The sequence below is a fragment of the Photinus pyralis genome, unplaced genomic scaffold (genome assembly GCF_008802855.1).
Source record: "Photinus pyralis isolate 1611_PpyrPB1 unplaced genomic scaffold, Ppyr1.3 Ppyr1.4_LG4, whole genome shotgun sequence".
In the NCBI taxonomy this organism is placed as follows: domain Eukaryota; kingdom Metazoa; phylum Arthropoda; class Insecta; order Coleoptera; family Lampyridae; genus Photinus; species Photinus pyralis.
The window spans coordinates 44,044,589-44,067,649 of NW_022170511.1; the positions used below are offsets into that span (position 1 = coordinate 44,044,589).

The 23,061-nt window shown below is 35.0% G+C and overlaps 7 protein-coding genes across 10 annotated transcripts; 4 read left to right on the forward strand and 3 right to left on the reverse strand.

The window, feature by feature from the left end:
* Positions 1 to 4,578: 4,578 nt before the first annotated feature.
* On the forward strand, positions 4,579 to 5,697 carry LOC116169161. The gene has a single exon (XM_031485186.1). The coding sequence runs from the start codon at positions 4,579 to 4,581 to the stop codon at positions 5,695 to 5,697; it is 1,119 nt and encodes a 372-aa protein (XP_031341046.1).
* Positions 5,698 to 11,344: 5,647 nt separating this feature from the next.
* Positions 11,345 to 11,947, forward strand: LOC116169162. Its single transcript, XM_031485187.1, has one exon. The coding sequence runs from the start codon at positions 11,345 to 11,347 to the stop codon at positions 11,945 to 11,947; it is 603 nt and encodes a 200-aa protein (XP_031341047.1).
* Positions 11,948 to 11,979: 32 nt separating this feature from the next.
* LOC116169492 lies at positions 11,980 to 12,925 on the reverse strand. 3 transcript variants are annotated; one of them, XM_031485602.1, is made up of 3 exons: positions 12,627 to 12,925; positions 12,363 to 12,518; positions 11,980 to 12,306 (listed from the first exon to the last, which is right to left on the reverse strand). In XM_031485602.1, the coding sequence occupies exons 1-3, from the start codon at positions 12,888 to 12,890 to the stop codon at positions 11,998 to 12,000; spliced, it is 729 nt and encodes a 242-aa protein (XP_031341462.1). In that variant the 5' UTR covers positions 12,891 to 12,925; the 3' UTR covers positions 11,980 to 11,997. The 3 variants fall into 3 exon arrangements, with proteins under 3 accessions (XP_031341462.1, XP_031341461.1, XP_031341460.1); XM_031485601.1 differs by having other exon boundaries at positions 12,363 to 12,569; XM_031485600.1 differs by having other exon boundaries at positions 12,363 to 12,925.
* A 1,849-nt stretch (positions 12,926 to 14,774) lies between these two features.
* LOC116169490 (protein ALP1-like) lies at positions 14,775 to 16,091 on the reverse strand. Its single transcript, XM_031485598.1, has 2 exons — positions 15,715 to 16,091; positions 14,775 to 15,662 (listed from the first exon to the last, which is right to left on the reverse strand). Exons 1-2 carry the CDS (start codon positions 16,068 to 16,070, stop codon positions 14,846 to 14,848), a joined length of 1,173 nt encoding a protein of 390 aa, XP_031341458.1. The 5' UTR covers positions 16,071 to 16,091; the 3' UTR covers positions 14,775 to 14,845.
* Positions 16,092 to 16,589: 498 nt separating this feature from the next.
* Positions 16,590 to 17,875, forward strand: LOC116169493. 2 transcript variants are annotated; one of them, XM_031485603.1, is made up of 6 exons: positions 16,590 to 16,722; positions 16,779 to 16,875; positions 16,920 to 17,045; positions 17,165 to 17,415; positions 17,464 to 17,560; positions 17,692 to 17,875. In XM_031485603.1, the coding sequence occupies exons 2-6, from the start codon at positions 16,794 to 16,796 to the stop codon at positions 17,844 to 17,846; spliced, it is 711 nt and encodes a 236-aa protein (XP_031341463.1). In that variant the 5' UTR covers positions 16,590 to 16,722; positions 16,779 to 16,793; the 3' UTR covers positions 17,847 to 17,875. The 2 variants fall into 2 exon arrangements, with proteins under 2 accessions (XP_031341463.1, XP_031341464.1); XM_031485604.1 differs by lacking the exon at positions 16,590 to 16,722 and having other exon boundaries at positions 16,735 to 16,875.
* A 361-nt stretch (positions 17,876 to 18,236) lies between these two features.
* Positions 18,237 to 19,510, reverse strand: LOC116169491 (putative nuclease HARBI1). The gene is made up of 4 exons (XM_031485599.1): positions 19,080 to 19,510; positions 18,864 to 19,004; positions 18,538 to 18,805; positions 18,237 to 18,483 (listed from the first exon to the last, which is right to left on the reverse strand). The coding sequence occupies exons 1-4, from the start codon at positions 19,331 to 19,333 to the stop codon at positions 18,253 to 18,255; spliced, it is 894 nt and encodes a 297-aa protein (XP_031341459.1). The 5' UTR covers positions 19,334 to 19,510; the 3' UTR covers positions 18,237 to 18,252.
* A 764-nt stretch (positions 19,511 to 20,274) lies between these two features.
* Positions 20,275 to 23,009, forward strand: LOC116169163. Its single transcript, XM_031485188.1, has 7 exons — positions 20,275 to 20,693; positions 20,756 to 20,951; positions 21,285 to 21,515; positions 21,588 to 21,710; positions 21,760 to 21,953; positions 22,009 to 22,168; positions 22,873 to 23,009. The coding sequence occupies exons 2-7, from the start codon at positions 20,756 to 20,758 to the stop codon at positions 23,007 to 23,009; spliced, it is 1,041 nt and encodes a 346-aa protein (XP_031341048.1). The 5' UTR covers positions 20,275 to 20,693.
* The last annotated feature ends 52 nt before the right edge of the window (positions 23,010 to 23,061 follow it).

Genomic DNA, 23,061 nt, shown 5'->3' on the forward strand with positions numbered 1-23,061 from the left:
ATATTAAAAAGTAAGAAAGAAGGCATCTAATAATAACAAGTAGTAAAGTACTGAAAATTTAATAAGAAGAAAAGTAAGGTTAAGCACGTGAAAATGGAATCGTCTTTCAAGCCACCTCCGAATTTGGTGTTTGACCAACAATTAAACAAGAATTTTGAGAAGTTTAAGAATGCTTTTGATATATACATGGAAGCATCAGGTTTAAGTACTGCCGAAGAAAAAAGAAAAATTGCGATATTTCTCAATGTAGCGGGAGAAGAAGCACAAGAAGTATACACAACGCTAGGTCTCACTAATGAACAAAAGGCAAAGTATGATGAAGTAATTAAAGCTTTTCAAGAGTACTGTAAACCGAGAAATAATGAAACGTATGATAGGTTTAAATTCTTCTCGAGGAACAAGAATACGGAAGAAACATACGACAGTTTCATAAAAGACTTGAAAGTTTTAGCGAAGCCCTGTAATTTTGGAGATCAGGAGGACTCACTAATACGGGACAGATTGATTTTAGGTATCACTGATGTAGTGCTGCAGGAGAGGTTACTACGGCAAACAAAACTAACTTTGAAGGATGCGGAGCAGCACTGCAGGCTCACCGAAGTTACCAGAAGGCAAGTTGAAGGCCTAAAAGAAGAGCATGCCAAGGTAGACATCATAAGAAAAGGAAAGAGAGATCAACTCGCAGCAACAGGTGGCAAGACAACAAAAACACCAGGTAATACGTATGATTGTCGTAAATGTGGGAGAAATCATCAAATAGCACAATGCTTTGCGTATGGACAAACGTGTCACAATTGTAATGGACTGAATCATTTTGCAATTGGGTGTAAATTTAAAAATTGGAATAAGAATAAGTTTATGCATGGAAAGAATGTTAGTAGTAAGAAAAACAAAATCAATAATTTAGAAGTAGCGGGTGTAGAGGACGATGATGATGATGACGATTGTTATATTGATTTAATTAGTTTAGATAAAATAGGGTGTGAAAGTAGCATTAAGCTATGGAAGGAAAATGTAACAATTAACGGTATTAAAATTTCTTTCAAATTAGACACGGGCGCACAGTGCAATGTGTTGCCTTTAAAATGGTTAGAGAAAGTACAAAAACAAAAAGAGTTAAAAGAAATAAATCAGACAATAATAACATATGGTAATAATAGAATAAAAGTAAAAGGATATGTAATTTTGAATTGCAAGTTAAGGAATACAGAGTATAAATTAAAATTTATTGTGGTAGATGTAGAAAGTGATCCAATTTTGGGATTAAATGCATGTGTAAAACTAAATTTAGTTGCAAGGCTTGATTCTGTCAGTCAGTTAAAAGAAAATGGGAGTAATGGAAGGGACCCAAAAGAAAAGTTAAAATTTGCATTTATAAATGAAAATAAAAATTTGTTTGAAGGTTTAGGTAAAATACCCATGGAACATAGAATTAAATTAAAAAATAATTATGTGCCATTTGTAAGCGTTTGTAGAAGGGTGCCAGACTCGCTAAAAGAAAAATTAAAAACGACTTTAGAGGAGCTGGTACAAAAAGGTATCATAGAAAAAGTAGAAGGTCCGTCTGAGTGGGTGAATAATATTGTAATCATAGAAAAACCAAATGGAAAGTTGCGGATTTGTTTGGATCCACAACAGTTAAATAAAAATATTTGTTTAGAACAATATCCTATACCCACTATTGACGAAATTGGAGTAAAATTAAAAAACAAAAGGGTTTTCAGTGTAGTAGACATGAAAGATGGATTCTATCAAATACCAATTGATAAGGAAAGCAGTAATTTATGCACGTTCATTAGCCCATTTGGTAAATTTAAATTTTTGAGGTTACCATTTGGATTATCAATAAGCCCTGAGGTATTTCAAAAAATTAATGAAAAAATTTTTCAAAATCTTGGAATAGGAATTTATTTTGATGACTGCATAATTGCTGGTAGGGATGAAAAAGAACATGATGAGTTAATGAACAAGTTTATAGAACGGGCAAAACAGTACAACATTAAATTTAATCCTGATAAATTACAATATAAGGTCAGTAAAGTCAAGTATTTAGGGCAGGAGTTTTCTCATGAAGGTGTAAAACCAGACCCTGATTATATTGAAGCGATCACATGTTTAAGTGAGCCGTCAAATAAGAAGGATTTATTAAAGATATTAGGTATGGTAAATTATTTGAGTAAATTTGTACCCAAATTATCAGAACTTTGTGGTCCTCTAAGAAAATTAATAAAAAATGATGTTGAGTTCATATGGGGTAATGAACAGAGAGAAACATTTAACAAATTAAAATTGAGCATTATTAATATTCCAACACTTAAAATATTTGATTCAAAGGAACCCATAGTAGTACAAACAGATGCAAGCCAGTATGGCATGGGTGGTGCTTTGTTGCAGGGAGGTAAACCAGTAGCATTCTGTTCTAGAAGTCTAACCGAAACTGAGACAAGATATGCTCAAATAGAAAAAGAGTATTTGGCCATTTGTTATAGTTTAAATAAATTTCATCAATTTATTTATGGAAAGCGAATAACAGTAAATTCAGATCACAAACCTTTAGTTGCAATACAGGAAAAAGATATAAATAAAATAACATCTAGATTGCAAAGAATGAGACTAAAAACACTAAAATATAATTTCAAAATAGAATACTTACCAGGAAAACAAATGTTTATTGCAGATCTATTGTCTAGATTTTATATAAATAAGAATACGATGGATGATCCTGAAATGTTAGAAGTAGTTCATTGTGTTGAAATGGAATTACCAATCTCAAGAGATAGGTTAGAGGAGATTATAAACAAAACAGAAACTGATCATACATTAAAAATAGTCAAGCAATTTTGTGAAAGTGGGTGGCCAAACCACAAAAGTCAATTTAACAATGCAGAGTTGAAACATTATTTTAAAATTAAAAATGAGTTAGTAACCAAAAATGGTATTATTTTCTATAATAATAAACTAGTTGTTCCAGAATCCTTAAGAAAATATATGTTACAACAACTGCACAAGGTTCATTTTGGGATAGAAAAAACAAAAAGGCGGGGTAGGAAACTTTTCTATTGGCCTAGACTTTCGTCAGACATAGAAAATTTTGTAACTAACTGTGGAGTTTGTAAAAAGTTTAGTAGGGCAAACGTTAAAGAGCCACTAATCCCTCATGAAGCTCCAGAATTACCTTTTGAAAAAGTAGGCTCAGATATATTAGAATTTAATCGAAATTCATATTTAGTGGTAGTTGACTATTATAGCAAGTGGATCGAACTGAAAAAATTAAATAACAAAACTGTTAAGGAAGTCATTACCAAACTGAAAGAAATTTTCTCTACCTTTGGAGTTCCATCCAAATTTGTATCAGATAATAATCCATATAATAGTTTAGAGTTTAAAAAATTTGCAAAAGAAATCAATATGGAACTAAGTTTTGCTAGTCCGAGGTATCCAAAATCTAATGGACTTGCAGAAAAAGCTGTAGGAATATGCAAAAACATGTTAAAAAAATGTGAAGAAACAAACTCTGAAATTTTTGGTCATCTGCTGGAGTATAGGGCAACCCCACTGTCTGGTTTAGATGAGTCGCCAGCAGAATTATTGAATAGCAGAATGTTACGTACAACATTACCAATTACTAAAACTCAATTAAAACCTAAAGTAGTTAACATAAATACAGAGGCAGTAAAGCAAAGACAAAAGAAAGCAAAGTTGTACTATGATCGGAATGCAAAAGCTCGTCCCGAGTTTAAAAACAATGAGCATGTCTATATAAAGAATGATCAAAATTCAAATTGGAGAACTGGAAAAATTATTAGTAAAGGTAGCACTCCCAGGTCATATGTAGTGTGCGATGAAAAAGGGTCAGTACTAAAACGAAATTCATGGTTTTTGAAAAAAGCGGGCACAGCTTCAATAACAAATCGAAGGTCAACTATTGATAGTAACATTGACATAGATGAGACAAACAGTACAGAGCAGGGTAGTGATAAGGTAGAAAATAGCGTAGATGATAAGGTAGAAAATAGTGTAGCTGTAGATGGTAAGGTGGAAAATCAAAGTGAAGGTGACAATAGTGATGGTGGAAGTGATAAATGCAAAAATCGTGAGGTAAACTCGGAACCAAGTACAAAACGATTAAAAAGAGAAATCAAAATGCCTATTAGATATAAGGATTATGTATAGGTTAAGTAAATTAGCATTAGTTTAAATTTGTAATCGAAGTTATCTTGTTGAAAGGGAGATGTAACATAGTGTACAAGTTAGGTACATGCGCCACTACCGGACGTCAACCTACAGACGACATCGGTTCAATCAATAATAAAGATGTTTAATAGAATTACCTTTATTATAATTTCAGCAGCCTAAGCTCCGAATATAACAGCAAGAGACAACGGAAAAATTGAAAAATTCAAAAACGAGAGACCTGGAGAGAAATGGTATGCTGGTTTCACCAAAAGGCATCCAGAAATTCGGTTACGTGAATCTGAGAGTATAAACAAGGCAAGGGCAATTATCACAGAAGAATATATTAGGTCATGGTTTACAGAATTAGAAATATTCTTAACAGAAAACAACATTTTGGACATTATGGAGGACCCTTCCCGCATATTTAACGGTGACGAATCCGGATTTTCACTGTGTCCAAAAACAGGAAAAGTCCTTGCTCCTCGCGGATTTAAAAATGTTTATTCCATTAAACAAGGCAACGAAAAGGAAGCCTTAACAGTACTAGTAACATTTAATGCCCGTGGTAACATTTGTCCTCCACTTGTTGTTTTTCCGTACGTCAGACCTCCAAAAACATTGATAAATAATATGCCAGAGAATTGGGTGTTAGGAAAATCCGACAGTGGGTGGATGAAAAGCGATGTCTTTTTCGAATATATTTGCAACGATTTTAACAAGTGGCTTACGGACAACAATATTAAGAGGCCTATAATATTATTTGTTGATGGACACAGATCACACCTTAATATATTCCTAAGTGAATTTTGTGACAAAAATGGAATAATTTTGTATGCCCTTCCTCCAAATACCACTCACATCCTACAGCCAGCGGATGTTAGTGTATTTCGGCCACTAAAACATGAATGGAAGAAGACTGTCAGGCAATGGCAAAGTGAACAAGACGTTAATACCGCTGTGACAAAAATAAATTTTTGTCAAGTATTTGAGCAGACGTTAAATAAAGTAGATATGGAACCATGTATTACTAATGGCTTTCGAAAATGCGGCTTGTTTCCTTTAGATCCAAACAATGTTGACTACACTAAATGCGTTAAAAATGAATTAGAAAGAAAACGCCATGACGTAGAGCCCGTAGAGAAAATAAGCTATGAGGACACTGAAGCAGCAAAAAAAGTGATTAAAACTTTAGAAAGAAAACTAAAAAATAGTGGTATTGATACAGACATAATTTATAAAGCAATAAATAATTTGTCATTTGATGCTAGTAATTGCGGAGGTGCTAGACAAGAAAAAAAAATACATGTTATAAGCAACATTACCATCAATAAGCAGGATACGATTCCGGATAATTTAAATAATACCTTTCTTTTGGAAATAGGAACCTTAGTACCCATGGAGTCACTGAATATTATTCCTATTGATGAAATAGATGTTATAGCATTAGATAATGTCCCCATAAATGAGCTATTTGAAGAACCACGACAGCCAGGAATACAAAATGTTGATAAACATGTGTGAAAACAAAGAAAACATTAATTTTGATGAGAAGGTTGTGGAAAATAAAGAAGTTTAAAGACAAAAACGAAAATATGGATCTCGATAATCAAAACGAGGAAGATAACGCCGAAGAAATGGATGAAAATAAAATTTACTCGAAAAATGGCAAAAAAGAACAATCAGAAAAGGAAAATACTACTAAAACTGAAACAACGGAAGTTGGATATAAAATAGAAGAAGAAAATCAGATATTTGTGAAAAAAAATACCGATCAAGTTATTGAAATTGAAGATAACACCACAGAGAAAAATGAATCAATAAACGATAAATCGGAACAGGCAATACAAAATGAGGGGCGAGTTGATAAAACGGAAATGACGAGAGAAATTAAAAACATGGAAATAAATAAAGAAAACAATTCAACAATAAAAGTGGAGACATTTTATAAAAAGAAGTCGGAAGTAAAATCTCCATTAAAGACCGTACAAATTGAAGCTGAAAGTAATCACTCACCACCAAAATGGCCTGAAGAAAATTCTCCTATAAAAACTGTGGAGGTCGAAGAAGTGTTAACCCCATTTTCTCGTCATCTAAGATTTCCTGAACCTATAAAAAAAGGTTCAGAAAATAAAAAAAAAGAGAAATTGCCAAGTGCTATCTCGTCCAACGCTTGGCGAAAACATATTGAAAAGCAAGAGAAAGGAAGACTAAATAAACAGGAAGCTCAGCAGAAGAAAAAAGATGAAAGACTGGAAAAACAGAATTAAAAAAATGCAAAAAAAGATATAAAACAGTCAAAAAAAAATGCAGCAAAGAAATTAAAATTGATGTGTTCTCTTTGCGAAGATGAATTGGTAAGTGACACAGAAGATGATTCTTTAAAAAACCTGGGATGTGATGCATGCCCTAAGTGGTTTCATTTAGCTTGTACTGAGTTATCTAATTTATCATACAATGAAGCTTCAACTAGAGATTTCTTGTGTAGTTCCTGCAAATAAGTTTTAATGAGTACAAATTATTTACTCCTCTTTTTAAGGATATCTATTTATGTTTATTTTTAAGGTTTTTTTATTAGTTACTTATATTAAAATAGGCAACTTGGAATATTTTTGTTTTATTTATCTACTTAAATATTTTGATTAGAATCTACTACTGACTGCAATAAAATTAATTTTTTTGATTATCTGTACCTAGGCACCCATTTTCCATTCATTTCTCCTTTTATTTTAATGCTTAAACAACACGGCCGAAAAATGGGATTTATCGGCCACCCATGCCGAGAACTGGCATAGTCTTGGCCGAGAAAATAATCAAGTGACCGAGAACTGGCAATAAGGACATTTTTTAGGATTTTATTAACAAAAAAAAACTTAAATAGATTTGACATTTTTGAATGATTAAATTTAATTAAGTAAACTACGTGCTATCCAATAAAATAATCAAAATTGGATTTCAATCATTCTGCAATTTTTAAACGTCGGTTTAAGGTGAAAATTCAGTTAAGTGGCCGAGAACTGGGCGATTCACCCTACATATAATTATTACGGACATAATTTGACTAGCTTTTTTCATATTGACCCGTCTTACACGAGCAAATATGTCCCTATTTCTGAATTTAATTGTGTTGGAAAGAATATGGTGCGTGTAATACACCGATTATAACCATAAAAAAAATTTTGTCCATAAAAATAGAACGTGTTCTATTTTTGTGTGCATAATATGCGCAAACAGCATGCGCAAACTGTGATCCTAGGATATTGTTTATCAAAGTAATTGAAAATTGAAATTCATTAAAAAGAAAATAGAGTATTTGTTTGTCTTCAGGTCTGTAGTCAATTAATCGAAGTATCTACCTAGTTGTAATTTGAATATAATTTTAAAGTATGGAATTTGACGAATACACATTGTATAGTATTGCATCAGTGGCAATTTATACAAATATGCTAGCCCTAAAGTTCAATACACGTCGCAGGCGAAGAGTTTGGTCAAAAAAATGGCATGAAAGAAGGAATATGGGAATGGGGATATTACATATGTTAAATGACGAGCTACTACAAGAAGACTCTGCAGCATATAAAAACTTTTTACGGTTAACTAACCACCAATTTGAAAAACTGTTGCGATTGGTAGAACCACATATCAGTCGCCAAGATACTGTTATGAGGCAATGTGTTTCAGCGAGAAGCAGGTAAAGAAAATGCTGATTGAAAGTGGTATATATTTTAGACATGTTATTCAGGCTTGAACTTACGCTTCGCTTTCTTGCAACCGGAGAGTCTTACCGTTCGTTGATGTATTCTAGTAGGATAGGGTAATCGACCTAGTAATGGACACAGACCTAGTAATGGACACTTTTCCCCTTAAAAATTTGAAAATAGGCATTGTGTGGTACTAACGCTGTAGATGGGTAGGTCAAATAATCAGTAGGTCCTTTGGTCGCATGCAGGTTCAACAGCTGCGGCTAAGTTCACTCTTATTGATCTTTTAAACGAACTATTGTGGCGGCGTGGGTTATGTGATGAGGTTTTTTGACATACTAAATTAAAGTGTCGTTAGCGTCTACTGTGCGTTTATTGAAACGTTGTAGTTATTTTTCCCACGCCAGGTAGGTTACTAATATTAGCAGTATTGATTTCTTAATTAATTTATGGTCATATAATTGATGGTACATGTCATTCCGCTTTTAGAAGGGGGTGACCATTACTAATACACTGTTTTACTTCGAGGGCTAGTGGTGGTCATAGGGTGTGACCATTTTTGAGACATAATGTTTCAGTAATGGGCACAATTTAGTTTACCCTTCTGTAAAAGATAGACTGCTTGGAACGTACTTTCCTAAATTTTAATGGATCTTAAAAGGTTTCTTACATGAATTAAATTTTTATAGAATGGGGAAAACAAAGAAAAAAGAAAAAAGAACTTTTTTTTCATACTCAGAAGAGAACATGATTATGGCAATTGAGGCAGTGACAAAGAATGGAATTAACAAAAAGGCTGCAGCTCGTGAGTTTAAGGTTCCTCGCAGCACTTTGGTACGAAGGTTAGCGTTAGCAACTCCTTACAGCAGAAAAATGGGCCCAGCTACAGAAATTCCCGAAGCAGAAGAGAAAATTATCGAAAACTGGGTGTTGGCAATGGCCAGGAAAGGATTTCCAGTTCACCGACAAAATCTCATCTTATCAGTGAAAAAAATGGTCGAGGATATGGGAAAGGAAACCAAATATTTTCTAAATGGAACACCTGGAAGATCATGGTTTAGGGGTTTTTTGAAACGTCACCCTAAGATAAAGGAAAAATATGCTGAAGCTGTAAGCAAGGCTCGTGCTGCTGTCACTCAGGACCGAATTGAAGGATGGTTTGAGGAAATATTGACCTTCTTACAAACCGAAAATTATATGAATATACTGGACGATCCCAGCCGTATATTTAATGGAGACGAGGCAGGTTTCTGTTTATGCCCAAAGAATGGAAAAGTCCTTGGACCAACAGAAAATAAAGAGGATTTTTATGTGAGAGTATCATCGGAAAAAGAACAAATTACTGTCATGGCTACATTCTCAGCAGATGGGAAATATGTTCCCCCAATGCTAATTTTCCCTTATAAGCGTGTTCCCCATATTATAGCCGAATCAGTACCAGAGAACTGGGCTCTGGGAAGGTCCGACTCAGGATGGATGACCTCTGCCGTTTTTTACGAATATATATCCAATCACTTCTTGCCATACATACAAACCAATAATATCCAAAAACCAGTCATATTATTTGTTGATGGGCATCGATCACATTTAACTAAACACGTAAGTCAGTTGTGTGATGAAAATGGGGTTATTTTGATATCATTGTTCCCTAATACAACTCACATCATGCAGCCAGCAGACGTAGCTGTGTTTAAACCACTAAAATCAGGTTGGGCTACAGAGGTCAGAAAATGGAAATATGAGAATTTTCCGAAGGATGTGACGCGTAGTACTTTTGGGACTATTCTGAAATCCGTTTTTGATAAATATGCCTCTCACAAAACTATTCAGAACGGTTTTAGGAAAAGTGGACTTTTTCCATTTGATAAAAATAATGTAGACTATTCCAAGTGTATACCAAATAGAAAAATATTTCAGGAAAGTGTCAATTCAACCGTTGATGACAATCCAACATCAGCGAAGTTGCTAGCAATATTGGAAAGTAAGATTGAAAATAGGGAACTGGAGCAGTTTAGAGAAACTCTTACAAAAAATGAGGACTGGTCTGGAGATATAAGTTACCAAAAGTTGTATGCAGTCTGGGCAACCATTAAGGCTGAATCTGGAAATACTTCAATGAAGTCCCAATGTATTGAGACCAATGGAGTCGTGGAAATAGAACAAAATCCTTCCAACCCAACTGAAATTATTTTAGAGGATGTGCATAACATGTCTCCTGAACCAGGCCCATCAACGCGCCCGGACTGGCAAACTCCTTTGCAAAGAGAACTGCTTTATTATGAAGAAAAGGAAAAAGAAGGGTTCAAAGTTCCAACGCCATTCAAGAGATGCTTAGTATATCCAAAAACCCCAGATCAAAAAACTTTGAAAACACCAAAGCGCAGAATAAAGATTTTTCCTGCTGTTGTTTCAAGTGGAAAGTATAGAGACTTTTACAATAATGAAGTTAACAAGAAGGCTGGTAAAGAACGTTCCAAATCTGTAAAAAAATCTAGTGCTGCATGCAAAGAAAGTTCGTCCGAGTCAGACATGGATGTGCCCTACGAAGATGAAGACCTTGATCTGAGTGAAGCCGAAAATGTGACACTAGAAAAGGATCGACATGTTATAGTTAAATATGAGGAGCAGTACTATCCAGGTAACCAAAAATTCATAATTTTTGCACCAGTAGGTACTTAACTCTTTCTGTATAGGAATAGTTCTGAAACATGATCCGGAGGGCGCAGAAGTTCGAACTATGGTCAGTGCTGGAGTTCAATCCTGGAAATGGCCTACAAAAGAGGATGTTTTATACTATTTTATGGATAGTATTATATGCAACATTCATAATCCTAAATTGAAAAACAATAGAGGCCACTATAGTGTGCCCGAAATGAATAAATATGAATAAAATATATTTTTGAAACATGTGTCCATTACTAGTCCATTGCATGTCCATTACTGCTCACTGTATGCCCATTACTAGTGTATTACGGAAATTTGTCAAATAATTTTTATAAAATATGTGTGTCCCATTGTCAGTAATTGGGGCCATGTTTATTGAAATCTTCATAAAAAGACCGTTCCATAGGTCCATCTATGATATGGTTAACATCAATAAAGCGGTACTTATGAGCGTTCAAAGTTGTAATTTCCTTATGGGTGTCCATTACTGAGCCTGATACCCTACATGAATCAACCATTTCTCTATTCATTCCTGAAGTTTGTGAAGTCATATTTAATGTTTTAAAAGATGAGTTTTTAATGGTAAAGTTTTATTTGATCAATTCTCTATATATATCTCTTCTACATTACAGACTCCATCTACTCCCGAAAGTTGGCAATCAATTGCTGATCAGTTTATGGAACTATGGCAATTTCCTCAATGTGTAGGGGCGCTTGACGGACGTCATATTACATTTAGATCTCCAAAATCGGCTGGATCATTTTACCACAATTACAAAGGGGATCATTCACTAGTATTATTGGCAATGGCCGATGCGTGCTGCAAATTTACATACATTAACATTGGTGTTAATGGTAGAATAAGTGATGGTGGAGTGTTTCGTGATTGTACTCTGTCAAAAGCAATTCAAAACAATTCGTTAAATTTTCCACAATCTCGACCATTACCAGGATCCAGTAACAATGTTCCATATGTGATAGTTGCAGACGACGCATTTCCACTGTCCACAAGAATATTAAAACCTTATCCACAACGAGGTTTATCTCACGACAAGAAGATATTTAACTATCGGTTATCAAGGGCACGACGTATCATTGAACATGCATTTGGTATTCTTGCCAACAGATTTAGAGTATTGTTAAATCCGATATGTCTGTCACCAAATAAAGTAGAAAAAATTACTTTAGCTTGTGTGGCACTACATAACTATTTATGTACAAATAGTGGACAATTTTATACTGATTTTGACGAAGCATCAATTATCACATTGGATACATGGAAACCACAGGGAACAAATCGAACTTCCAGATCAGCATTATCTGTGAGGGATGAATACAAAAATTACTTTTGTTCTCCTACTGGCAGTGTAGAGTGGCAGGATGCAGCAGTTTTAAGACACAATTGTTAATCATACAATTTGAATAAGTGTATATATATGTATATAGGATCACTCAGATTTTATTTGAAATTCTTGGAAATTATATGTACAATATCGCTTTCTATTTTATCTAACAAATCGTCATTCTTGATGCGGCGTAATTTTGGTTCAATGTACTTAAGAAAGACATCAATCCTATCCGCCTTGATAGTGCTAACATCAGGCTTCTTGCGTGCAACTGCATTAGCAATTTCATTTATCGCTCTGCTGGCATCTGCTAAATAGTCGATTTCATTCCCCTTTTTTCTCTTTAGTTGAGATTGTGGTCGGCTGGTTTGTGGCGTCTGTTCAATTACATGCACATTTGAGGCGCCTCCATTGACAGGTTCCTAAAGTACATTTATTTACCGAAACATTATACTTATTGACAAATATAAGGAAATACCTCTTCAGTTTGTGAATCGTCTGGTTCGTCTTCATAAACAACCTCTAATTGTGAAATGTCCGTAAATTCCAACGATTCAATATTACTGTCTGATGAAAGAGAAGGTGAAAGAGGCTTGGGGATGCTATCATAAATGGCTGTCTTTGCAATTGAATGCTCCAAAACAAACAGCATTAAATCATAATACCAAATGGTAGGTATATACACCTTAAAACATACATTTTTAGAACTATACGATTTGTTGCAATGTAGATTTGCATTTACCTGGTCTGTACCGCTTCCACTTTTCATGGAGTTTTCGTGTTTACGATATTCCACTAAGAAATTTTGTCGAAGAGCTGCAAACTTATTTTTTACATCTGCAATCGTTACACCTGCTTTCACTGCCTCCAACTTTGAACAGATGTCTGTTAAGGCAGCATTTCTCGCATGCTTGTTTTTGTATTGTGGGGATTTAACCACATACAAGCAAGGGTGATTTTTGTACACTTCAATGAGCATGGTGACCTGCTCTCTTGACCACGACATTTATTAAAAGATTGTTATTTGCTACCATCACAAGAAATTGCTTATTGCACAAAACCGTTAATAGTGACAGAGAATAGTGAAAACTGAATGTGATATATTATTTTTGGTTATGTAGTATGTACATTGCTGCCATTCAAAAAAATCCCTAGATTTCCAACAGCTGAATACAGAATTTCCCTATATTTTTTATCATAATTATATCCATAGTTTGACAACGTGTAAAGGGCGGTATAGTTCTCGTAAACATAATTTTAAGAACACAAATATACTTCAAATTTTTATCACAATTGTGGCCATAATTATGACTCGTGTAAGACGGGTCTTACACCATAAAATATAAATGATGACGCAGGGGCACAGATCCCTGGCAAGGATTATATGTTTATAATCCTTGTGTTTTGGCGACACTGGAATACGAGTGTCAAAAAGATGTAATGGCTAACGTTGATATGAATAGACGTGTTTTTAGGTGTTGAATTTATTTCGTTCTGTAATAGCACCCCGCTATCTACATTCCAATATGTTATGGGCACAGAAATACTCGAAATAAGAAGTCATAGGCGTGAGATAAATTAGAAGTAAGCTGTTAGAACAAAGTAAGGTTAGAAAAAAAACGATGGATCCCAAGAGTGATTTGCAATATATGCTGGAGTACGTTCAGAAACCAGATAGGAGTTACGCTGATCGTTCAGAAAGTGTAGTGTGATCACCTTGTACAACACTACCCTTTGTTCAGAAACGCTTGCAAGTCGCCTCAGTGTAACTCTGGAGTGACCTTTCATTACCTCGCTTTTTGGCGCGGTAATAATCACCTGTCATGCGCATTTCATAATTAACTGTCAAATGTCAACAATCGTTGTCCAAATTATTTTATTTTCAGTAAAGTAAATTATTAAATTAATAATGGAAAATGCGTATGTGCCAGTAGTTAACGAAAATGGTTTATATATTATTGAAAATGAAAATGTTGTTTTGCAAAATACTCAAAGTAAGTAGGTACATTATTTTATATATCGATTCCTATTTTAATCCTATCAGGTGGAGAGTTACTGTATCATTCAATTAATGCAGATTTGCAATCAATATTTGGCATTGAATATTATGAGGAATTACAAAAGCAACTTGCCGATCTTGGACTTCCTTCACCAAACGGGACGAGTACGCCGATGGGAACCAAAGTTTCGTGGAGTCACGAGATGACATTAAAGCTCATTCATTTTTTAAAACTTCACCAAGAAGATTTTAAATCGACCACCATAAAAAATGATGCAGTATATGCGCTAATGAAGGATGAAATGAAGAATGATGGTGGGAACTTTACTACATCCCAGATTAAAGATAAAGTAAAATATTTAAAAATGAGGTATATGAAGAAGAAAGATAATATGAAAGCGACTAGTAGTGGTGCTGCCGCTATACAATTTACTTATTACGAAGAGATGGATGATATTTACGGAAAAAAACCAAACGTTGAGCCCATTGCAGTAGCATCCTCTCTAAGAGGACGCAACTTGGAAGGTAAGGATCTTTTTCTCTCATTATAAGTAAATTTGATTATATTATTATACTTAGACAAAAAGGAAGACAGTGATGACGTTCGATCTCGATCATCTAGTCCGCCTGTTACGGAAACTGCATCAACAACTTCAAGTATCTCTCCAACACCATCAGTTTCCAGGAAAAGGCGTTTCACAGAAGATGATATTGAAAGGCGGCATAAAGAGAGGCTGAGTTTACTTCGAGAGTTGCAGCAAAAATCCATTGAAAATTTCAACATGCAGATGAATAAACTTTTAGACAAATTGTAGGATTATGACAGTAAAATACCGTACACATCCTGTAGAATGTAGTGTATTTTTTCAATATGTAAGAATATGTATTAAGTTCGTAACAGTTTATGTTTATTATTAATGATTAAGTGTTTCATAAAGATATTACAAAATATTTACAAGTATTTAGTCCATAACATCAAATAATCTTTGACACAACTGATCACGTTTATGAGTTCCATTCTCATGAAATAAATTTCCTCGGCCATTATGTTCACGTTCCAAATTCCCTCTTACAAATTGGATACCCTCATTTATAAACTCCTCTACCAATAAATCTTCCGATTCTATACATAAATTGTGCACAACACAACATGCGACAACAGTTGCAGGAATCAAATCTTGTCTATTCATATCTAAAAATTTAAGTCGCCGTAGTCGTCCAAATAAAAGGCCAAATGCCCTCTCTATACTTTGTCTGGTCTGAGATACTCTCAAATTAAAATTTCTTTTTGCTGCATTCATATTTCCACTGTTGATGTATGGAGGTATGCACCATGACAAACAAGGATATGCCTTATCGCCTAAAATAAACTCTCCATTGGGAAAATATTCCATAACATTTTCAGTAACCGCATTATATATGTCGGAATTGCGGAATATTCGAGTATCGCTTACAGATCCAGGATAACCCACGAATACATCAGTGAATTTTAATGAAGCATTGCAAATTCCTTGCAGTGTAATTGCGTAATGGCATTTTCTGCATATATATACCTCTGGGTCATCTTTGGGGGCTTTTATTGGAATAAACGTTCCATCTACTGCTCCAATAACACCGTCAATGCCTGCAAGATTGGAGAATTTTTCTTTAACTGCTTCTACCTGTTCGCCTGTTGGCCAAACTATAACTTTTGGCGCAATGTTATTCAACGCTTTGATGATACGGAAAAATGACACACTTAAAGAAGACTTTCCCATATTAAATCTTTCTCCTACTGATCTAAAACGAAGTGCTAGTTATATATGAATGTATTCCATATGTAGGTAGGTACCTAAATGAATCTGGGGTTGCCAATAGCCACAGTACAGCAAGTAATTGTCTATCGATGTCTATTAAAGGTCGTCCCACAATGTCTTTTTTCTTTATTTCATTTGCAATAATTGGTAACAACTTGGTATATGTCACATAATTGATACGGAAATGCATTTGAAATTGTTGTTTACTGAGGTTCGGTATTACCCTTTCCATATAATTCTCAATCCTAATCGGCAACTTTCTCCTTTTTGAAGGTACAGGATCTTCTTCGTCTTCAATATCGATAGCTTCAAACACAAATATTTCTAATTCCGATAGGAATTGTTTAAATAATGAGATTGCCAAGCCACAAATAAGCTTCCTTTTGTTCATATTTAAAATTGTTTGTTTTGCTCGAACTTTCTAACCTTACAAAAATAATTGACAGTAGCATCTCACTCCGTGCGTTTCTAAAGTACAGAGTGACATTGGGCACGTGACATCACTCTACACTTACTTCACACCAAAGAACATCACTTGTTTCTGAACGCACTCCTGACATCGTCAAATTTTTCAAATTGGAAGTTTCGAGTAAGCGCCATTCTGGACGAAAAGGGTGTGAAGGAGGTTATAATAAAGAAAACTGACATGGAAGAGTTAAGCGAAAACGAGAAGAAAATTTTCCTGAAGAATGATGCCAAAGCGAAGTCCATTATCATTAGATGTATTAGCGACAAGCACATCGAGTATATCAAAGATGCGAAGACGGCATATGAAATGTTAGAAAACTTAGAAAAAGTACTACAACGGAAAACAGTATTGACGAAACTATACTGCCGCAGAAGCTTGTTACAATTAAAGTGCGATCAAACAAAGGAGCTGCAGGAACATTTCTCAGGGTACGTTCCACTTAAAGACTGCGACGATTGCAACGTCCCAAATTTCGTTCCACTTGACGCCACAAATGTTGTGGTCGATGTCGAAAACGTCATAGTTGACGTCATTAATAGTCGACCGCAAAGCCCGCTTCGCGCGTAAAACAGAGGGGGGTCAGAGTGGTCGTTTGGTTTTTGTTAGGTTATGTTAAATGTTTTGCCTTAGTTTCCTTTCACCAAAATGACTACCCTAAGTTTATATCATGACGGCCAGTTGGTAGAATTAATTGTATCTGCGGAGGATGCGGAGCGTGCACAAAATGGTAAGTTTCTAAAAATTGAGCAAATTGTTTATATATATTTTCAGATATGCAGTTTGCTGCAAAGCTGTTAAACGCAGGATTATCGGAAACCGCTGCGGAAGAAGAATCGATTGTATCCCCTGAAGAAGAATCCATTGTATCCCCTGAAGACGTAGATCGGGGTGACGGAGGTATGTTGCGGAACCATGTTAACAATTACCATCACTAACGTAGCAAGTCTCCTATAGGCATAACTTCTAGTATTCATAACAACCAACATTTCTAGACATTAATTTCTTCGATTTTTCAGGTTCATTATATAGATGGACAACGCCATCAATTTTACTGTTATTGGAGACATATCGGTCATATGAATCCCAATTTACCGATGGCAGGCAACCGCAAAAAAAAGTATGGGACAAGGTTGCAGAGATTTTAAATAATAATGTAACTGGAATGCAGTGTGCCGCAAAACTGAGAAGTTTAAAAAAAACGTATAAATCCATAAAAGATCACAATGCGAAATCTGGCAACGACAAGAGAACTTGGAAATTTTTTGACGTACGTATACCTATAGGTAATTTTTCTTTAAACTCAACTTTTTTGCAGCTTATGGATGAAATATTTTCGAAGCGTGCATGGTGCAATCCGGTTGCGGTTGCGTCCTCCTCAGATACAGATGTCAAACCACAGGATAATACCAGTGGTGAGTTCAAAAGTACCAATGATCACCTTATTTACAATTACAACATAATTTATCTACTTAACTGTTCTTACGTACACGTCTTTCAAATTGTTGTTTAACTATATACCTAATATGTATATTATATCTTATAGCCCCATCAACATCGAAACCAAGTACCAATGTGCTTATGGCCAAAAGATTAAGACAAAAGGACGAGCATGAGGAAGCAAGAGCAAAGCGACATAAGGAGAGGTTAGAAATGGATCACAAGTTTTTAGCAGTTTTGGAAAAGCTAGCAAATAAATAATAAATTCTATTTTATATTATTGATGAAGTCACAGTTTTGTTTATTATTTATAAAATTTATTTAAGTTTGTAAGTATGTATAAAAAGAGTTTTTGTATTTGATTTGAATATTTGAATAATATTATCGTAAAGCATTCATTATTATGTTCCTTTTTGCCACTACAGCATTATTTCTTCCAAATTGATCAATATTTCGGGCATTTCCTTGGGGATCCCCTGGTATGACAACCATTCTTATATCATCTCCACGTAGCAGGCAAATGTTATGAATCACGCAGCACGCTATTATATACTGCGGCATTTGATCCACACGCACCATAGGTAAGCAATGCAGTAAACTTCTCATTCTAGCCTTCAGTAATCCTATACATCTTTCAATTGTAACTCTAGCTGTTGAAAGGTGTCTATTATATTTGTTTTGCAGTTCTGTCCAGATGACCGTTGTCCCGAAAGGGCACAAGGAGATGTTCATGCAACTCGTAGGCTGCATCACCTAACAGGTGGCTATCCATAGGAAATTTTTCTGCATCTTCTACAAAGTTTGCCACATCAGAAAGCCTAAACACCCTCTGGTCATGGACGGAGCCCGGGTGTCCAGTGTAACAGTGCGTTATTAACATGTTAGAATCACAGACCAACTGTAAAAACCACTTAATATTAATAAACATTATTTTCTGGCAATTGTTGCCTACCTGTAATTGTATCGAATGAAAATGTTTACGATTGACATAGTCTGGGGCATTTTCTTGTGGAGCATCGATGCGAATGTGGGTGCCATCGATGGCCCCAATAACTCTTGGGAACCCTGATGATGCCTCAAACTGTTGCATCACTGTGATGGCACGATCTCCCACTGGCCACTGAATCCATCTCGCTGCTCTTTTATGCAGGGAATACGTAACCCTACGTACAGCTCGTAGACCAGTGGCTTTTCCTACATTGAAGCGATCACATACAGACCTGAGACAAATTGATTCATTATACATTAAATATTTTGCTACTGTAAGCTTCTTATCACCTATATGAATCGCTAGTTGCCATTTTCCATAAGGCAATCATCAGCTGCTTTTCAGCCGGAATTGTCGGACAACCATTAACCTTTCTAATTAAATCGCCTCTTATAATATTTACTAGGTATTCAAACGTTGATTTTGACATTCTAGAAATACAATACTCCTATAAATAGCTTTTAATTTATTATTTAATCAAACAGAATGCTTGGCAAATTGCTCACCTAAAATGACTTTTAAATTCGTTGTCTGCATAACGGCCAACGACATCTGCATAATCCGTAATTCGCGGGCGAAGTTTCCGCTTCTTTCTTTGTTGAAAAAATTCTTCATCATCCAGACTTGAACTGGAACTTGATGATATCCGTCGCCGACGAATAATTATGCCAACAACAGCGGCCATCTTGAAACCTAAAACCTCCAAAACCTGTTCCACTTGAAAACTTCGACCACAACGCTTTTTGATTGTGGAACGCATAAAAGAGCGGTCGCGGACGAAATCAGTGCGGGCGCTAAGTGGAACGTACCCTCAGTGTTCGATAAACTTGTGGTGCCCTAGCACCCTAAAACGTAGACAACACATTGTACATATATATAGCGCGGCTAAAGAGAGACCTAGGCCTAGTCTCTCGTGAAGTTAGCAGATGTTATTATATGAAGGAATTCTAACTTCAACACAAGTCCTTGCAACCAGTTTAAATTTCTTAGGTTATAAACTCTATTTGTTAATTTTGTTTTTGTTTTTATAAAAATAAGTTGTCCTGCCAGATTTTATTTAGTAGTAATAGTAGTCGGTGTACTACTCGTAGTCAGGAATTGTTATTGTATTTGTGAACTCACTGTGACTTTTGTAGTGTATGGTTTACGAAACATTTTAATCATGGATGTGAAAAAAACTAGTGTAAGGGTTAACTTTAATTGTAGTATATGTGATAAACATTTTTACGATAAAAGTAATTTAAATCGGCATTTAAAAACGATTCATAGTGTACCTAACCCACCACAAGAGAATCAGATAAATGTAAAAGATGATGGACAAGAAAGTGTTACTAAAGTCCAACAGTGTGATATATGTGGCAAAAACTTCTTTGATATGAGTACATTAAATAGACACTTACAAAAAGTACACAAATTAAATGAAAATAAATGTGTGAAAAACTCTATCCTTTGCTTAGAATGCAACAGCAAATTCTTAAATAAAAAACTTTTAATTGAGCATTTAGTTATTAAGCATAATTTTGAGGACGATTGGTATATGAACATACATTTTGTTCTTTAAAAGGTAATCAGCATATATATTTCAATGCATTTTTCTACATCTACAATTTTCATTTCAGATTTCCAGTCCTGGATACTTAATATTGAACAAGAAAATAAAACACAATATGTCCCAGTCAACCACATGACGTCAGGTGACGGTTTAGTAACGTCGTCTTTCGGTCATCCGTTGATGACGTCACTAAAACTACATTCATTGTACGTCATAAAAGCTGACGTAATTGTGAACACAGCAAAAACGACGTGAAAGAGACGTTATTGTTTAATGGAACGATTATGTAATAATATGCTAAAGTAGAATAATGAAGAGTTTTTCCTTGCAGTCATTTTTATTCCAAACATCCTACATCTACAGAATAATTATGTGCCTTTTTGCCTACATCCAATAAAAGATGAAGTTAAATCAGTATCGGACGTTGCGCATGCGCACAAATAACAAACCGGAAAACGCGAATGTGATCCCTATTTCAGAATATTCAGATTTGTCAAACGTGAAACGAGTCCTTGTAGTTAAGTGGCGAGTGGCTATTTTGTTGTTGGAATTGAACATTTGGACATAGGTAAACAAATTTAGTAAGTTTAAATTGACTTAAAATTTAAAGTTTATTATTACAATTCCTAGATGTTTTCAATCGTGGAATTTGACGACGATGACGGCGTGGCTATTGTAAACACGGCATGGCTGACACCACGTAAACGCGAAACGTACTGGCCGCCGACGAAAGATCGAGAAAAATTTTACAAAATTTTGACTTGCGATCAATCTAATACCAGCAGCTGGAATTTATATAAAATTAAACGTGTATTTTATTACACTGGTATGTACCTACAGACATTTTTTATGTTGCATGTTTCCATTACTTTCATGTATGAAGGTTGTTGACCTGGTCAATATTATTTAATGTGAGAAAAGAAAATGCTAAAAAAGCGAATAGGTACGGATTAGCGACGTCCTTAATATGAAGGAAGGGCTATACCTATTGACTTGAATTTGTTGAATTCAGGTTTGTTTCTACATTAGTCGAAAACCGACAATTGTCGCATTTGCATTTTTTGTGTTCCAACAGTAAAACTAACAAGTCTCCGATACCTTGTAGGAACAAACCCATCATTTGTTTAGAACATTAGATTTTACAACATATTTTCTTTAGATGATATTGAAGTTGCGAAAAGGAAATTGAAGAAGGTAGAAGTTACATCTGATCTACATACTGAGTCGGATGATGAGGTGAAGGCTCCGAGAAAAAGGGCACGCACAAAACCGTCACGTTTGATTGAGGAAGATTGTGGCAGCGCAGAGAGCGATCATCAAGACGATACCTCTACTAACGATGAAAGACCACCTCGTAATAATTGGCAATTTTCCAAGCAGATTAGTAATGGTACGTTACATACCCTATTTACTAAATGCGCAGGAGTTTTACAGTGAATAAAATGTATGCATACTTTTCTAGGCCAAGAAAATGGTTTTATAAGGCAAAATGAATGCCCATCAACCCCACAAATAACCCCGTCATCAAGAACAAATGTTCGTTTTAGTACTCCTACTGTGGAGAATAGTCAAGGTGATCTTAAAGGTATTTGTAAATAATATTGGCTACATTTCTAATAATATGCTATTCATAGAGTGTTCATGTCTACCGCATGTCCTAAAAATTTATGAACAGAACAAAAAAATTTTAAAACTTCTGGAACAACAACATCATCCTTTAGCGGACGTTACATTTGGAGATGAATTTCAGTTTCCATTACATACCGTTGAAGATGTGGAGCAAATGGAAAACCTAATATCTTCCGATATAGGTCTTCAAAGACGATTGGTAGGCATTTACATAATTTATTGTAAAATAATTTGTTTTCAACTCTGTATCTTAGGTAATGCAACTTTCCAAACTGGGTGGGAATGGAGTTGTTTCCATAACCAATAAAATATTAAAAACCTTAATGGAAGATAGTTTGGCAAGTGAATTTAATTTTTTTGGAAAAAACAAAAAGAAGGCGTTTGGGAATTTAAAATTAAAGGAAATTGTTGTCAGTAAGTATGATTGTATTAAATAATAATAAATTGAGAAAATTAATATATTTATACAGGTTTAAAATATTCATATTGTATCTGTTGTAGCATTAAAAAAAACTTCCGTTTTCAAAATCATAAACATTTTTTAAACTGTGCATTAAACAGAACTTGGTGCTTATAATTGCTTTTACGATAATTAACTTTATCAGATGGCTGATGTCTGACCAAATTGTAAACAGTTGTAGCTATATTATATATCTTGGCCAATAAACAAACTAACGCTAGTGTTCTAATTTAGAGTTATAATTGCATAATGGGCTACTTGCAAGGTTTCGTTATTAGCAAAAAATTTGCACAGGTGGCAAGTACTATATACGCCATACATGAGGCGAATACTAATTTTTGAAAAAGATCATTTGTTTTTAAACAAATAGTAAAAACAATTACTGTGAATCCCTTTAAATATGACGTCAGCTGCAAACGCCCTGCCATTGGTGCGACGTCACAACTGTGGTCGCCATATTTGTTTACATTCTTGTGTTCGTAGATCCAGGTTTGTAGAGGTCCGCCAGGTCAAGTTTGTTTTGTGTCTTGTGCGCAAAAAACGATAAAGGGTGCATGTGTGTGTGTGGGTGGGGACATGATAGAGAAAGTTCAAAAAAATTAGTACGAATAGTGTATTTTTAGGTGGACTAAAAATGTTCCACATTTAATCTCTTCAGGCAGCCCTTCACGTACGGACTTCGCTTCGAGCTTGGCCTGTACGAACATTGCCCAACATGAATTCATGCAAAGCTCGAACGTGAATAAGGGACCAGACGAGCAGCACTTTGTTTTGTTGCAACTTGGGTCGTGTTGACGTTTTCGAATCTGTCGGAAAACTTGCCGCGGCGCGAAGCTGTGCGCGCTTA